This window comes from Hemicordylus capensis, chromosome 6, assembly GCF_027244095.1.
Source record: "Hemicordylus capensis ecotype Gifberg chromosome 6, rHemCap1.1.pri, whole genome shotgun sequence".
NCBI classification, from domain to species: Eukaryota; Metazoa; Chordata; class Lepidosauria; order Squamata; family Cordylidae; genus Hemicordylus; species Hemicordylus capensis.
Window position 1 is genome coordinate 34389758 of NC_069662.1, and position 16359 is coordinate 34406116.

Genomic DNA, 16359 nt, shown 5'->3' on the forward strand with positions numbered 1-16359 from the left:
ACTTAAAATTTCTCCTCACAACACTCCTGTGAAGTAGGTTAGGCTGAGAGAGAAGTGACTGGCCCAGAGTCACCCAGCTAGTATCATGGCTGAATGGGGATTTGAACTCGGGTCTCCCCGGTCCTAGTCCAGCACTCTAGCCACTACACCACGCTGGCTCCCAGGTGGGTTCTGGGTCCTCCAGTGAGAGGCTAGACCAAGAGGACTTTTGTCCAGCAGGAGGAGGTAGTGAGTGAAGCAACTCCCTCCCTTGCAATTTGAGACTTTGAGAGAGAAGGGTGGGAACCATCATGAATAATGTGGGAGAAATCACAACATTGACTGAAGTCCTGGAGACCACTGCCAGTCAGAGTAGACAATGTTGCTGTAGATGGACCAATCGTCTGACTCCTTAGGCAGCAGCTTCCTATGTTCCAATGGAATCACCTTGACCTAACAGAACTGAGAGCATATTTTGGCCTACTTGTCCTGGTTGTTGTGTTTCATGCCAGTTATGAAGAGCGGCAGGGACTGTGGGCAGTACATTTGGGACTTTCCTACTTCTGTGCCATGAAGCAGCGTAGATGGTTTGACCTGAGGACATCACAAGTTATTTAACATTTGATGATAAAGCCACAGGACAGGAGAGAAGACTGATTGCCAAGCTGGCACCATTAGAGGTATCTGGACCTTGTTTATGCAGCAGCTGCAGCAGTGCATTTCCCTTGCCTGTGCACACATACTTTGTTGCCTAAAGCTGCATTCTGTGACTTTGAGAAGCCTCCACGGAGTAGGAGAAGGATCCTAAGAGGCGGGGACTTGGTAGCACGATTGCCATAGTGCGTTTTATTTATTGAACATATATATATCCCACCCAAAGCGTACATCTCTGGATGGCTCACAATACAATACAAATTACAACAAAATGAAAGGCTAAAACCACAATAATTTAAAATTGGAAACAATGTTAAAAACTATCAAAACAGTATCAAGTTAAAAGCCTGGGTGAACAAATATGTTTTAAATGCCTTTTAAAAAACTGTTAAGAGATGGGGAGGCTCTTATTTCAGCAGGAAGTGCATTCCAGAGAATGGGGGCAGCATGGAGAAGGCCCATCCCCAAGTAGCCACCAGACGAGCCAGTGGCAACTGTGGACGAACCTCTCCCAATTATCTCAATGGGTGGTGGAGTTCCTAGTGACGAAAACATTCTCTTAAATATCCAGGGCCTAAGCTGTTTAGGGCTTTATAGGTTATAACCAGCACCTGGTTTTTTGCCCAGGAACTTATCGGCAGCCAGTGTAGCTCTCTCAGTACTGGAGTGATATGGTCTCTCCGAGATGACCCAGAGACCAACCTGGCTGCCGCATTCTGGACTAACTGCAGTCTCCGGACTACACAGAAAGGCAGCCCCACATAGAGGACATTGCAGTAGTCAAGTCTGGAGGTTACCAGTAGATATACTACCGTTCTGAGGTCGTTTATCTCAAGAAACAGACACAGCTGGGATATCAACTGAAGCTGATAAAAAGCACCTTATACTCACTGGGGAAGATGCTGTGGGGAGTAGCAGTGGGGTCTGCAGGAAGCATCTATGGCAGGATAGGAAATGGGGATGCTGGATCAGAGTCTGGGTTCTAGAAGAGCCTGGATGACTCACTTGAGTTTTTTCATGGTTATCAGTCACTTTTCACATCTTACCACACGAGGCAACCTTTGCATGACTTGGATGTTTGAACTACATATGTGTACTTTTAGAACTGCACGGGGGACGGGCTGCATGGGTTGTGTCCAGTTGCACATTTTTGAAAAGGCCCTGGTGCCCCTGCATGCAATTTGCCTTTTTTCATAGCTGCCACACACGAGGTTGCCTTTTTCACTGGCCCCAGACAGTCTCTCCTGGTTGTTCAGCATCTGTCAGATTTGTGGGTGCAGTTCTGGGTCTTCTTGTGTAGGCAAAATATCTTGCTCACATCTCCATGTGGTTCCTGCCTATTTCCAAGTCAGTGCTGTGCATCTTGACATGGCTGTGCGTCCCACAGTGCTGGATGCACCTCACTGCTATACTAATGAGCATATTTCAGGAAAGTGGGGAACCTGCACCAAGAATACTGGCCTACCTTAAAGGAATGTTGTAAGGATTGGGACAGGACCAGGTATGTGAAATGCCATTAACACTCTAAAAGCACCATGATCTTTTTTGGAGCTTTTCAATCTTAAACAGTGCAAGGTGTCTGCATGCAAGTCCAGAGAACACAAGGTTTCTGCTGGCAGTAAAATGCCAGATTTGGCCTGAAGGGGGGCAGGAAGGTCTGCTGAATAAGGTTGATCTTCCCTGTAATGTAATCCGAGCAGGGGTTTGCGTGAAGAGTTTCCCAAACCAGCCTCTAGTGCAGGGCTGCTCAGCTTCGGCCCTCCTGCAGATGTTAGCACACAACTCCCATAATCCCTGGATACTGGCCACTGTGGCTGGGGATTATGGGAATTGTAGTCCAAAAACAGCTGGGGCCCCAAAGTTGAGCAGGCCTGCCTAGTGCCAGCTCCGGGTCTAAAGGCCCCATGGCACGTGCCCTCTGGGAGGCCCCAACAGCAGCCAATGGTCCCCATTTTGTTTTCCCCAGAGTGCCCTGGCATAGTAGGACGCTATGGGAGGAGAGCTGGTCTTGTGGTAGCAAGCATGACTTGTCCCTTTTGCTAAGCAGAGTCCACCTTGGTTTGCATTTGAATGGGAGACTACATATGTGAGCACTGAAAGATATATTCCCCTCAGGGGATGGAGCCACTCTGGGAAGAGCAGAAGATTCTAAGTTCCCTCCCTGGCAGCATCTCCAAGATAGGGTTGAGAGAGATTCCTGCCTGCAACCTTGAAGAAGCTGCCAACAGTCTGTGTAGACAATACTGACCTAGATGGATCAATAGTCTGACTTGGTATAAAGCAGCTTCCTAAGTTCCTAGTGTAACTGTGAGGCATTTTGGGAAATAAAACAAATCTCCTCCCCCCACCCACGCAACCTGTGCCTCAAATTTCGTCAGAGGGCCAGCATCCATGGCTAGAAATACTGTAAGGAAAGCAGCCTGACAGGTCTCAGGGACAGGCCATGGTCAGTGCTGGACCCCTCACAGATGCTGAAAGATGCCAGGCCTGGCAGCCTCCGCCCCACCTCAAACCGGCAGGGCTAACCATGGACAATACTGCAGGGCTGTCTTAAGCCACTCTCTTTTAGCCACATCCTCGCTCGGTGGTATTTATAAGATCCTTGTAGAGTGGCCAAGCACTCGGACCATGAACCAGGATGTCACCAATTCAATGCCCATCAGCCCGAAACGAGAGACTTTAGGCAAGCCATTATTAGCCTCTGCACCTCCAGGGGGATAAGAATACTGGGGATAACAACACGGGCCTATCTAAAGCCTGCTACGAGAATGACTGAGAATATGTGTAAAGAGCTTTCAACAGCAGACAGCACCACATGGATACTAATTATAACAGGATGATCAGATACGAAATCAGACCAACTGATACGACTGATGATCAGATATGACTGAAACCATCTAGGCAGACAATGCAAAGCCTCGTATTTCCCTCGGCTGTGCGTCCTTCCTTGCTTTCCATGGAACTCGTAGAAGGCTCGTTGCTCTCCACAACATACCTGAGCACAGGCAGACCTAACCCTTTGGTTCTGCATCCACCACAAAACCATTTGTGGCACAGTCTGCATTACATTGCCTCTGGTTAACATCCCCAAGCTTCTCTCTCCCTTAGTGGCAAAACCTCCCCAGAGGGGAGCAGTCTGCCAGAGAACGGAATATAATGAGCTCTATTTGTAGCAGGTTGCTTAGGGAGTGATTAAAAAGATGTCTGCAGAGGTTTCGCAGCCTGGAGTATAAATAAGCTCCAAGGGGTGGGGGCTTTCACCATCCCTTCCTCTCTCTCTTGAGAGAGAGCTGCTTAATTAACCCAAGTGGAATGCTATTAAAAGTTTCCACTTCTTGAGAAGAGTTCAACTCCGTCAGGGGCCTCCCCAGAGGCTGCAGAGGCACCTGGCACCATCGGTTGCTTTCCTCTGCCTCATACTCTCTTCTGCTTTCAAAGCAAAGGTTGTGCTTTCTCCGTGAACAGATAGCCCGAGGCCTGGTGAGCCAGCTCCCAGCGGAGGCAGGGCCAGCGTAATTAATTTCCTTGACGGAGGAAATAAACTTTAGACCTACAGCAGGCTGAGAACACCAAGTGGCCAATCTATGCCCAGGAGACGTTCAGCTAGCTCTTACTATAGGCCCAAGATGTACAGATGGCATTTTTCAGGGGGACGTCAAATTACGGGGTAGGTGATAATTAAGCTCCACAAGACAGTCATGCTGCCGCAATGATTACTAGGCAGAAAGGTCTGAGGTAAACATAAGGGGCAGATAGGACTCACTCAAGATGCCAACTAAGTATGTCACTCAAAGCTGACCTAGCTGCACATACAGTAGCACTGAAGCATGCAGATTCCACCGCCATCTAAAAAGCTATCAAAGATCTTATCTGCTTTGTGTGCTCTGTGTAGTTACCAGTTATTTAACTCCAGTGCAGTTCATCAAGATGGAGCTGTAATGACAGGGAAAAGCTGCACCTCTAAAAACTCCTCCGTTATGAAAGTCTTCATTCGGTTAAGCAACTGGAACATAGGAAGCTGCCTAATACTGAGTCAGACCATTGGTCCTCCTCGCTCAGTATTCCAGCCACGGATGCTGGCCCTCTGACAAAATTGGAGCCACAGGTTGCGTGGGTGGGGGGAGATTTATTTCCCCAAATGCCTCACACTTACAGTAGGAACTTAGGAAAATGCCTTCTACCAAGTCAGACTATTGATTCATCTAGCTCGGTATTGTCTGCACAGACTGGCAGCGGCTTCTTCAAGGTTGCAGGCAGGAGTCTCTCTCAGCCCTACCTTGGAGATCTTAGGGAGGGAATTTGGAACCTTCTGCATGCAAACATACAGGGCTCTTCCCAGAGTGGCCTCACCCCTTAATGGGTATATCTTACAGTACTCATACATGTAGTCTCCCATTCAAATGCAACGAAGGCAGACCCTGCTTAGCAAGTGGGACAATTCATGCTTGCTGGGAAATGCCTAACAAGCAGAAGGTTGCAGGTTCGAATCCCCGCTGCTACTATATCTGGCAGAAGCGATATAGGAAGATGGGGAAAGGCATAATCTCATACTGCGTGGGAGGAGGCAATGGTAAATCCCCTCCTGTATACCACCAAAGAAAACAACAGGGCTCTGTGGGCACCAGGACATGGTACACTTTACCTTTACCTTACCACAAGACCAGCTCTCCTCCTTGGCAATCCTAGTCTTGAAGATATGGGTGTTGCATTATACGTGGCTGATCGGGAAGTCCCTCGTATAAATCCCATCTCGGCTATTCTTATTAGGTACTCTTAGGCCTGCTGCTCTGGAGTTCTGGCAGATCTTGTTCAGCATAGGATAGAGGAAACCTTCCCATGAGAGGAGATCTGCCTCGACTGCAAGGGTGGAAATGTCTTCAGCCAGTTAATATTGCCCGTCTTACCAGAAAACTGTATGCTCTGGAACAATGCACACTTTGCAGTGAAAAAATGGGACTACAACTAAATGTAATGAAGACTAAACTAATGACAACAGGTACAGCAACCAGCCTAAGCAGTAACAATGAAGACACTGAAGTAGTGGATAGCTTCTGCCTTTTAGGATCGACCGTCAACAGTAAAGGATCCAGCAGTCAAGAAATATGTTGCAGACTAGCACTTGGTAGGGTTGCAATGAAGGCCTTGGAGAGGATATTTAGATGCCGTGACATGTCTACCCCTACAAAGATTAGAATAGTTCGGACAATGGTTTTCCCTGTGACACTCTATGGATGTAAAAGCTGGACTTTGAAGAAGCAAGATAGAAAAAGCATTGACGCTTTTGAACTTTGGTGCTGGAGAAGACTTTTGAGGATACCATGGACAGCTAGGAAAACAAACAAATGGATTATAGAGCAAATCAATCCAGAATTTTCACTCGAGTCACAAATGACCAGGCTCAAACTATCATACTCCGGACACATTATGAGAAGATTCAGCTCCCTTGAGAAGTCTATAATGCTGGGGAAAGTTGAAGGCAAGAGAAGAAGAGGTCGACCAGCAGCAAGGTGGATGGACTCGATTACAACAGCAATGAATGCACCACTGAGAGACCTGAAAGGCCAACTTGAAGACAGATCATCCTGGAAAGAATCTATCTATGTGGTCGCTAACAGTCAACACTGACTTGATGGCACTTAATCAATCAATCAATCCTGACCATTCAGCCTGCAGAGGCCAAGTGTGTAATGGTGCTTTGAATGCTTTTGAAAGTATAAGAAACACAAAAGCTACTATAAGATTTTATGGAGGTCGTAATGGTTTGTGTTTTGCGCTGCTTGATAGAAGTGTTGTTTATATATGTTGTTAATAGCTAAGTTGTAGAACGGAGCATCAACAGCGGTTCTAAGCCTGTGCAAGATGACTGGCTGCAGGACTAGAGAGAGCCCTTCAGTAGGGACCAGGAGACCCTGCTTCTGGGCTTCAGAGGTACACTGCCTCTGTAGAAGGAGGTTCCTTTTAGCAATCATGACTAATAGTCATTGATGGGTCTATCCTCCTTGAACTTGTCCAATTGACAAGCCATCTAAGTCAGAGGCCATCATTTATTCTCATATATATCTTCTCTTTGTTATGCATTACAGATGCTTCCCTCAATTGTTACATCTTTATTACTATATTGACAGTCTTTGATATCCTTTTTGATAGCCATTTTGACTTTTCTTTTGAAAAGAAAAGAAAGGTACAAATTTTAAAAAGAAAAGACAAACACACGTCAGTTTGTCTCCAGGGAATGTTTTGACCTTACAGCAAGCACTACCTACTGAATAAGCACCATCCTGTGATCAGCCAAAGAACAGCATGTGACTGGCAGAACCCAGTCACTGCTGACTTGCAGTGGTGTAGGAAACGGACTACACACTTTTCTTGCCAGAGTTTAGTATTGTTCCCTGTAAGAAACTAGATGGACTCTTTGGTCACTGAATGAGGCTTTGATTCAATGGACAATCCCCAAGAATCTCAGCAAAAATCCTTCACTTCCATGACTTAGAAATGTATCTATATACATATATAACTGCTTTATTTCTTACGGGGGATGGGAAGACAGAGGGAAGACACTCTGATAACTTGACTAGAATAGAATGAAAAATATCTCAGGTGTACGACCACTTTGGAAAGGAAAGGGAGGAACAGCTTAACATTACAAGCACAACACACACAACCCTCTGAATACTTGCCTGCTTCAAAGCATAACCCAACAAAATCAAACCTTTCTGTTTTAGACATTTCTCATCCTAAACACCAAGGGTAGGTGGTAGTTTTCACGGGGCAGCTCAAACGGCCACAGTTTTTCATGCTTCCTATTGGTTGTTGCAGATCTTTTGTAAGAGCGTAAGAATAGCCCTGCTGGGTGAAATCTGAGTCATCTGGTCCAGCATTCTACAGCGGCCACTTGGGTGTTTCTGGGAAGTCCACTAGAAGGACAAGAAGGCAACAGTCCACCCAGCTGCCCATGCCCCCTGCCACTACAGCAACTGGTACTCAGTGGCATACTGCCTCTGAATATCGTCGCTATAGTTAGCTAAACATGAAGCTGCCTTATACTAGATGGGCCACCTGTCCACCTAGCCTAGCCAGCTCTTACTAATAGCATCTCTTCAGGGCTCAGGTAAAGATTTTTCCCAGCCCTGCTACCTGAGATCCTTTTGAACAGAGATGTTAGGGACTGAACCTGGATCCTTCTGTGCGCAAAACACATGCTCTACCACGGAGCAATGGGCAGGCCAGGAACATTTGTCAGCGGGGGTCTGTCTCTGCCCTCTGGCCATGTCCTCTGATAGTGAGCACCACTGCCTACAGAGGCAATGACATCTTCCTCCTCCAGTTTAAAATCTACCATCAGCCTTCCAGGAACAGTGGCCTGAAAGGAGAACTCTAGGCCCAGTGCAGGCAGCTTTCCAGTTTGCAGGATGTTGGAATGCGCCCTTTTCCAGATTATGCAACTCAAGGCAAGCCTTGATGCCCCCTTCCTACAGGCAGTGAGGGCTGGGCAAAGGTCCCATCCGACCGTGGCAGAGAAGTAACTCCTTAAGCCGTGTGAGTCTGTATAGATGACTCTGAAGCTGGGTCCCCCTTCCAGGCTGCAACTGGCCCTTCTCCAGTTGCCTCCCCCTTCCAGGCCACCATGCTGCTTTCCCCAGGGGCAGGGTCTCCCGTTTTCCACGCAGTGATGGCGCTCTCGCCAGACGGCTCCCCCGATTTCCATGCAGTGGCTGCAGCGATGGCGCTGTCGGCGGCGGAAGTGGCGGCGGCTATGTTGGGCTTCTCCTTCCATTCCGCAGTGGAGGTGGCAGCCACGATGGCCCCCGGGGCGTCCGGCTGCCCGCCTTTCCAGGCGCTGTGGGTGGTCATGTGGCGCTCCAGGAGGGTGCGGTGGGAGAAGTACTTGTTGCAGATGCAGCACTGGAAGCGCTCAGGCCGGTGGGTGCGCATGTGCACGTTGAGGGAACTCTTCTGGGTGAAGCGCTTGCAGCAGATGGAGCACTGGAAGGCCCGGACTCCCGTGTGGGTCACCATGTGCTTGAGCAGGTAGTCCCGCAGTGAGAAGGAGCGCCAGCAGATGCTGCACTGATGGGGCTTCTCGCCTGTTCAGGGGTTAAAAAAAAGACACAGCAGGTCAGCAGAGAGTGCAGAATTGTGGACCCTGAACAGAATCCGCCCCACAGTCTGGATTTAAGGAACATTCCCCTTTTTGGGGAATACCACAGAAGGGCAGCCATACTGGATATCTATTAACAGACCAAATTGTTCACGGACTGCACACTGACACTCTACGGATTTGGACAATATACAATTTTTATTCCTTCACTATAGATTCATATTATAGCTGATATTAGATATTATTAGTTGATATTGCTCCCAGGGGTTGCTGCCCACTTGACGAGGTCATTTGAGGGGGCTCTGCCCCGGGTGCCGACAATGAGTGAGGCTCGGCTGTCATGAACATGGGACAAGGCCTTCTCTGTTGCTGCCCCCAGACTCTGGAATGCTCTCCCGGTGGCTATTCGCTCCTCAGTCTCCATCACAGCTTTTAGAAAAAGTGTAAAATCTTGGCTTTTTGCCCAGGCATTTATTGGATTCTCTGCTGCTGCTCTTTATAGTCTGTATTGCTTTTATGCTTTTGTTTTAAATTTTTAATCAGATTTGTTTAATTCCCCCCCCTTAATATTTTAATTGTGTCTTTTTTACCAACTTGTGTTTAATTTTTTTTGCTGTAAACCGCCTTGGGATTGCTTTAATGAAAGGCGGTATATAAATTTAACAATCAATCAATCAATCAATCAGAGGCCTGTGAGGTTCCAGCTCCTGTCTGACGTTTTAAAGTCAGCCATTCCTAGCCCCACTTCCTGAAAAGCTTACAGAATGCCAGAAGTTTAGTCAGGCACCAAAATTCTATGGTCTGTGCAGGGGTGTAGGGATGTCCACGGACCGCGGAGGCGCGGTCCGATGCCGGGTGTGTGTGTTGCTTTAAGGGCGGTGGGGGGTTGTACTTACCCCTCCTGCCGCTTTCCCCCCTCCAGCGCTCCATTTTCAAGTAAAATCTTCGGGGCGGCAGCGGTCCTCCCTGCCGCCCCTGCCCCCTTGTTGTCTGCTAAAAGCAGAAGTAACTTCTGCACATGCACCCACCGTGCGTGCCGCCAATGTGCGCATGCCGCGCATGTCACAGTGATGTGCGTGACGCATGCCGTGGCAGCGGGCGCATACGAGGAAGTTACTTCCGCTTTTAGCAGACAACAAGGTGGCAGGGGCGGCAGGGAGGACCGCTGCCACCCCGAAGATTTTACTTGAAAATGGAGCGCTGGAGGGGGGAAAGCGGCAGGAGGGGTAAGTACAACCCCCCCCCCCGCCCTTAAAGCAACACCGCCACCCCCGGTGACAGTCCATCGGACCGCCGGACCAGCGAACCGGTTCGCAGGCCTCCAACATGGCCTGCGAACCAGTTTGTGCACATCCCTACAGGGATGCAGCTATAATTGAGCATATGGGTTCAAAGAACCTGTGGACCCCAGCTCCTGGGCCACCCCCCCAGCTCCAACCCTCCTGTTTTCTTCATTATCTCCCTCACTCTGTGGGACCGCTGGGGAGAGGGGTGAACTCAGGCCCCCCTCTCTCCTAGCTACGCACCTGGGTCTGTGTAATCAAAGTTAGTTTATTATATTTATATCCCACCTTCCTTCCATCATAAGGTGACTTGCACAGGGGCCTTTGGAGATCCTGTTTACTGAAGAGAGATTAGCTATTTTTTCAGAAGAAGCCAGCAGGCTATCCTTCGCACCCTGATTGGAGGTATATTTGAGGAAAGAAAATGCAAAACTGGACTAGCTCCCCAAAACTAGTATTTCAGCGAGTTACTGAGTTGAAGACTTTTTCAGTACACCTTCAAGAGGTAGGCAGAAATAATCGACAGGAAGCCATACTCTTTTCTTTTTACTTGTTCTCTGCAAGAAAAAGCCTACTAAAGGATGTTTAAATTAGGTTAAAGGTTTCACCACTTTTATGCTTCTGAATGTTGACGGAACCTGCTGCCTACATGGGTTAATAAGTGGCTTTCTCCAAGACACATGCCTGCAATTTTAATATGTATCCTGAATGCCGACGTGTGATTTTGTGATATTGTGGGGCATACACAGTATATCTATAAGAAACAGTTGGTTTCTCCTCTCATCTTTATTTCTCCAAATTTTCTCATATCTTTATTATCAGACTGTTGTTGCCAAGGGTTTCTGCCTGCTCGACGATGTCATCAGAGGGGGCTCTGCTCTGCGTGCCAACAATGAGGGAGGGTCGGCTATCATGCACACGGGACAGGGCCTTCTCAGTTGTTGCCCCCAGAGCTTGGATGGCTCCCCTGGTGGGCATCCGCTCCTCAGTCTCCATCACCATTTTTAGAAAGCAAGTGAAATCTTGGCTTTTTACCCAGGCTTTTGTTTTGTTTTTGTTGCTGTACTTTACTCTGTACTCTGTACTTTATGGTCCTATTGTGTATGCTTTTTAAACTTTTAATTAGATTTGTATTTTTATACTCCAATTTAATATTTTTATTGTGTAACTGTTCTATAGTTTTATATTGTTTTCAATGTTTGTAAACCGCCTTGAGATTGTTTTAATGAAAGGCGGTATAAAAATCTAACGAGAAATAACTTAATCAAGAAAATAAACCATGCCTCTAGCTCACGGGTAGGCAACCTTGGCTCTCCAGCGATGGTTGAACCGCAACTCCCATCATCCCCAGAAACAATAACCTGAGGCTGGGGATGATGGGAGTTGAAGTTCAACCACAGGTGGAGAACCAAAGTTGCCCGCCCCTGCTTCAGCATTTCAAGCATCTGACAACATGTCTCTTGTTCAGCATCACAACACGGGCTTGTGTCGTGGGGGCTGCTAACATTCCCCAAGGCCTCACCATGCTGCCCACCCCGCTGCAGTCCCCTCCCAGGAATCCCAGCCCCGCCGCGGTCATTACCAGAATGAATGAACATATGCTTGGTGTAGTTCTTGCGGGAGCTGAAGGTCTTCTGGCAATGGCTGCACTGGTAGGAGGGCTCAGAGCAGCGGGAAGGACCCGGCTGCTGACTTGGCTGCTGCTCCCCCCCGCTGTGCAAGGGGCCCGTTACCATGGCGCTGGGGCTGAGCTGCACCATGTTGCTGGCGCCTGCTTCCTGCTGCTGCTGCTGAATGCTGTACAAGCTCTGGGCCACACTGCCAGGCTGGGGCAGATGGAACTGGAAGATGCTGGTGGTGCTGGTGGCCGTGTTGGCGCCGCTGACCTCAGCCTTGAACTCCCGCTGGATACCCAGCGAAGAGACGAAGGTCAGCCCCCCGCTGCTGCTGCTGCTGCGCGGCGGGAACGCCGGGGAGGGGCTACCCAAGTCCGGCTTGAACTCTTCCGCCAAGCTCCTCAGGTTGGAGGCCTCCAAGCTGCAGTCCGAGTGGAACTTCTCCCTGTCCCGTGTGGCTGAAGCGGCAGCCTCTTCCCCGCTTTCCTCCCCCTGCCAGGACGGGATGAAGGACTCCGAAAACACATCCTGGTTCCCAAAGAAATCTTGACCCTCGGTGGTGGCGTAATCCAAGTGGATGTTCTCCTTCCTGCTGGCCCCGCTGGTGTTCCCAGGATCCTTCGCCTCAGCCTCCTCGCTGAAGCCGGCAGGGAAGTTCCCACTCCCACCACACTCAGCAAAGCAGCTCAGCTTGGCCTCCCTTTCTGCCACCACCCCCTCCAGACCTTCCCCTCCACCTTCCTCCTCGTCCTTGATGATGACTGGCATGGCCTCGGACAACTGAAGCCTCACGGGCTGGCGCTGCTTGCGGCTGTGGCAGCTGGGCGTCGCTTCAGCGGCGTGCAGGTACGGGGGCCCCGTTTCCCCATCGCTGATGCCTCCCTCGCAGGCCACTGCCCTCGCCTCCCGGTGCTGGGAAGAAAGCAGGTCACGCAGCTTGTAGCGCACCTCCGAGGCGCAGAGCAGCTTGGGAGGTTCGAGGTGGGGGGCCTCGAGGTTGCTGGGCCGGGAGACGCTGCCAATCACCTCTTTCGACGGCTGCTCCTGGGGCTTGACGGGGAGCACCCTGGGAAGAGAGAGGGGCACAGGTGGAGGGGCAGCCGGGGGTTTGGGGCTGCGGCTCTGAGAGATGATCTGGGTGCATTCGTCAATCACGGTCTTGATCTGAAGGATGGAGGCAGCCGTCAGGATCTGGAGCGCCTCGGACTGTGCGACCACCAGCGAGCCGCTATACATGAACTCCACCAGCTGCCGCACCACCTGGCTAGGCACCACGGGCGGCACCTCGATCTCCGAATAGCCCAGCAGCAGCTTGTCGTGAAAGAAGGGACTGCCGGCTGCCAGCACGCACCGGTGGGCACGCAAGGTGGCCTCCTGGATATGCACCGTCACATCGCAGAAATGTCCCCCCAGGCGCTGCCCGTTCAGAGTCTCCAGAAGGGACTTGCTAAAGTTCTGCAGGTGGATGTAATGGACAGCTTCGGCCATGCTGTCCTTTGTCCAACACTAGGCTGTCCAGGATCCTGTATCTTCTAAAGGGTAATGTGCATCATGGGTTGGGTAGTCACGCAAGGAGCTCTGTTGCAGAAATGCTGAAACACAATGTTAGATGCATTTATTAGAGGGGGGAAATGCACAACCTGCCCAATCAGCGTGACTCTTGGGGAATCTATCAATTTGAAGCAATTAAAAAACAATAATAAAGCTAATGAAAGAAGAATCATCCACAGCATCATCAGCAGGGAAGATAAAACAGATAAGTGTGGTCCCCTGCTAACTTGGCAAAGAGGCAACTTTTAACATGGTGATTCTCTTTGTTTAGCAGGGGGAGAGTAACTGGCCCTACTCACCCCCAGCACAGTACCTCCAGTGACTGTTGATGGTGTCTATCTTACGATTCTTTTTAGACTGTGAGCCCTTTGGGGACAGGGAGCCATCTTATTTATTTATTATTTCTCTGTGTAAACCGCCCTGAGCCATTTTTGGAAGGGCGGTATAGAAATCGAATAAATAAATAAATAAATAAGTAATACAAGCCAAATTTCTCAAATGCCTGCTAGTGCCTGGAAAATACATCTTTTGTTTGTTTTTTTAAGATACTGCAACCACTTAGAAAAATGCAGAGACACACCACTTGATTCTGGTAGCAAAAAAGAGACAACCAAGTATTGTGCGTGCTGCATCCAATATTATATACTTCATGATATTGGATGCGACAATAATGGTTGGTGGGTGTCACAGAGAATGGACCCAGGGGTCTGCAGTCCAGTAAAAAGATCCTGAATTATTTGTCCACAGAAGGTTCTGGCTTTGGAAACTGCAGCTGGGCCTACCATCCTGTTTTATGGGATGCCACTTATCATAGCAATAAAATGCCTTTTCACTCAGTGGAATAGAACCCTACTACTATGAATATTTATATACCACATTTCAACAGAGGTTCCCAAAGCGGTTTACATAGATATGTGTGAACCCAAAGGGCTCATAATCTAAAAAAGAAACACAAGATAGACACCAGGAACAGCCACTGGAGGAATGCTATGCTGGGGTTGGATACGGCCAGTTGCTCTCCCCCTGCTCAATAAAGACAATCACCACTTTTAAAAGGTGCCTTTTGCGCCGTCAGCAGGGGAGCTTTCGGAGTAGAATCCTGAAGTTCTGATGTTCCGTGCCAGAGATTACTTCCCAAAAAGGAAGGGGCTTAGCCACACCTTTTGACCAGAAAGCCTTAATCCCAGGTACGCAGAGACTAGCGGCAGTGAAATATGGTCAGCACATGCGCAGAGGCACGCACTGTATATAAGTGCTGGATATATTGCTGAGCTGAGCCGCGCCCTTCCTCCTCCATAAGGAGCCCAATTACACTCTTGCACGCCCCCGCCTCCCGGGGCTCCTCAGGGAACCCTGTAGTCCCAGCCAGCCTCCACTTACCTGTACCGCATTGGACCCAACTACATACGGGAATCAGGCAGTCAAAGGGGCGTGACTAGGACGGGGTGGGCGTGGCTTATGTCCGGGGGGCGGGCCCCCCTCTCACCTACCTCCTCGGTTGCCCGTCAGGACTACCCACTGTTCCTGTGTCCCTCCCAGGCTGTGACCTCCTTCCGCACACGTTTCCTTCCGCCTGTCAGCTGAAGTCACTTCCGCACCCTGCTGCCACAGAAAGTCTCTAGAGTCACCTCCTAGCGATAACAAAATTTTAAAAAATGCTCTGGCCCCATAGACACAGGAAGTCTAGAGTCACCTCCTAGCTGACACCTGGAGGTGACTCTGAATCACAAAGGACAAAGCTCTGCGTCCGCACATCAAGACAGCCAACTACACAAGGCACTCTGGCAGGGTTCGAGACCTCTCTTTTACACTGATGGCGGGGAAAATGTTCAGTGTGTCTGCACGGAAGAGGAATGTAGTTGTCAATGCAGAAAAATTGTGCACAATAGAAGAAGAAAAAAGTTAAACATGCTCAGAGCAGATGAAACCCATACTTTAAAGAGCGAGCAAAATGGAATATATATATAAATATATAAAGTATGAAAAGAATGCATTACATATTATAAAAGAAAAGCCATCGCTCGGGAAGTTGCTCAAGGCACGTCTGCGTTCAGCTGAGCGCTGTTTTGGAGAGGGAGCTTTTGAGCGGACAATGATAGAGATGACATTTTAGAAAGAACCACTTTTGCTGCAACCTCTCGTTAGACTTGTGTGGGGAATTCCAGAAACCCACCACGGCCATTGACAGAAAGTGTCTGGCGGCTGATGGAGGAGGTGGTGAATGCTATAGCTCCCACTGCAGGGTTTTTGAGCACCATTTAACAACCTTGACTGGTGTATAAAAGGGTGGCTACGGTGCTTTAATCGATACTAAATAAATAATAGCACTGAGCTACATTGCAGGGTTGTTATAATGGTATCCCCTACCCCACATCTCTCCACATCTGCAATATGGGAATAACAACAGTGAACTGCAATATTGGGATAGCGCTGGACCAACTTGCAAGGGCTTCATGAATCGTTCTAAGTCTGAAATCTGGAAATAGTAACACTGGACTATATTGCGGAGTTGCTCTGAGCTACTTTCAGCCGCCCCCACCATAAGACCTGAGTTAGAAATATAATGAAGTCTTCGCTTCTACCTTGGTGAGGGCAGGGAGGAAGTTGCTAATGCTCCAGTAACAGCTATAATATCCCTGGTTTTCCTAACTGTTTTGCATAAAAAGCCATTACTTTTACCAACCTAACACGGGGAGATATAGCTTCAAAAATAACCCGGAAGTTCTGTCAGGAGACAAAAGAATAAGTCCTCTATTACTTTTAAAAGTCCACGTGCTCTCCTGCCACAGCCGTCTGGATTCGCCTAGCAAGAAAGCGACAGCATGTAAAATGGGACGGTCTCTCAGAGAAACCGGCTGGCACCGCCCAGAAGCGGAAGGACATAACCATAGAGAAAGAACGCCAGGAGGTTGTTTCATCAGCCTCTTCTAATCCTAGAAGGTAGAAACAAATACAGTAGACTCAAATGCAGTGGTAGAAAGACCAACTCCAATCGGTGGGGACGGGGGGCTTTAAAAACATGGACATACAAGGAAGGATGATAAAATTCAGTTTCTAATAGCTGAAGTGTGTGTTTGAGGTGGGGAATACAGAGACAGGAGGAGAGAGTGACACAAACTCAGGGTTTGTAGCCCAGACCTCATTTTCTCTCTTTATTGAGTGGGCGGGGAGTCTTAGG

At 48.9% G+C, this 16359-nt stretch overlaps 1 protein-coding gene across 5 annotated transcripts; it reads right to left on the reverse strand.

Moving 5' to 3' along the window:
- Positions 1 to 805: 805 nt before the first annotated feature.
- Positions 806 to 16026, reverse strand: ZBTB45 (zinc finger and BTB domain containing 45). 5 transcript variants are annotated; one of them, XR_008310379.1, is made up of 5 exons: positions 15865 to 16026; positions 14672 to 14812; positions 11597 to 13222; positions 4602 to 8717; positions 806 to 4566 (listed from the first exon to the last, which is right to left on the reverse strand). XR_008310379.1 is itself a non-coding variant. In XM_053265270.1 (4 exons), the coding sequence occupies exons 3-4, from the start codon at positions 13116 to 13118 to the stop codon at positions 8161 to 8163; spliced, it is 2079 nt and encodes a 692-aa protein (XP_053121245.1). In that variant the 5' UTR covers positions 13119 to 13222; positions 14672 to 14812; positions 15865 to 16026; the 3' UTR covers positions 806 to 8160. The 5 variants fall into 5 exon arrangements, 4 of the variants coding, with proteins under 4 accessions (XP_053121245.1, XP_053121249.1, XP_053121247.1 ...); XM_053265270.1 differs by having other exon boundaries at positions 806 to 8717; XM_053265274.1 differs by lacking the exon at positions 14672 to 14812 and having other exon boundaries at positions 806 to 8717.
- Positions 16027 to 16359: the final 333 nt, after the last annotated feature.

Excerpts from the sequence above, each read along its gene's own strand:
- ZBTB45 (XM_053265274.1), bottom strand. The coding sequence starts at position 13,118 with ATGGCCGAAGCTGTCCATTACATCCACCTGCAGAACTTTAGCAAGTCC. Across the intron at positions 8,718-11,596 it reads GCATATGTTCATTCATTCTG|GCGAGAAGCCCCATCAGTGC; the intron begins GTAATGACCGCG and ends ACCCCTGAACAG.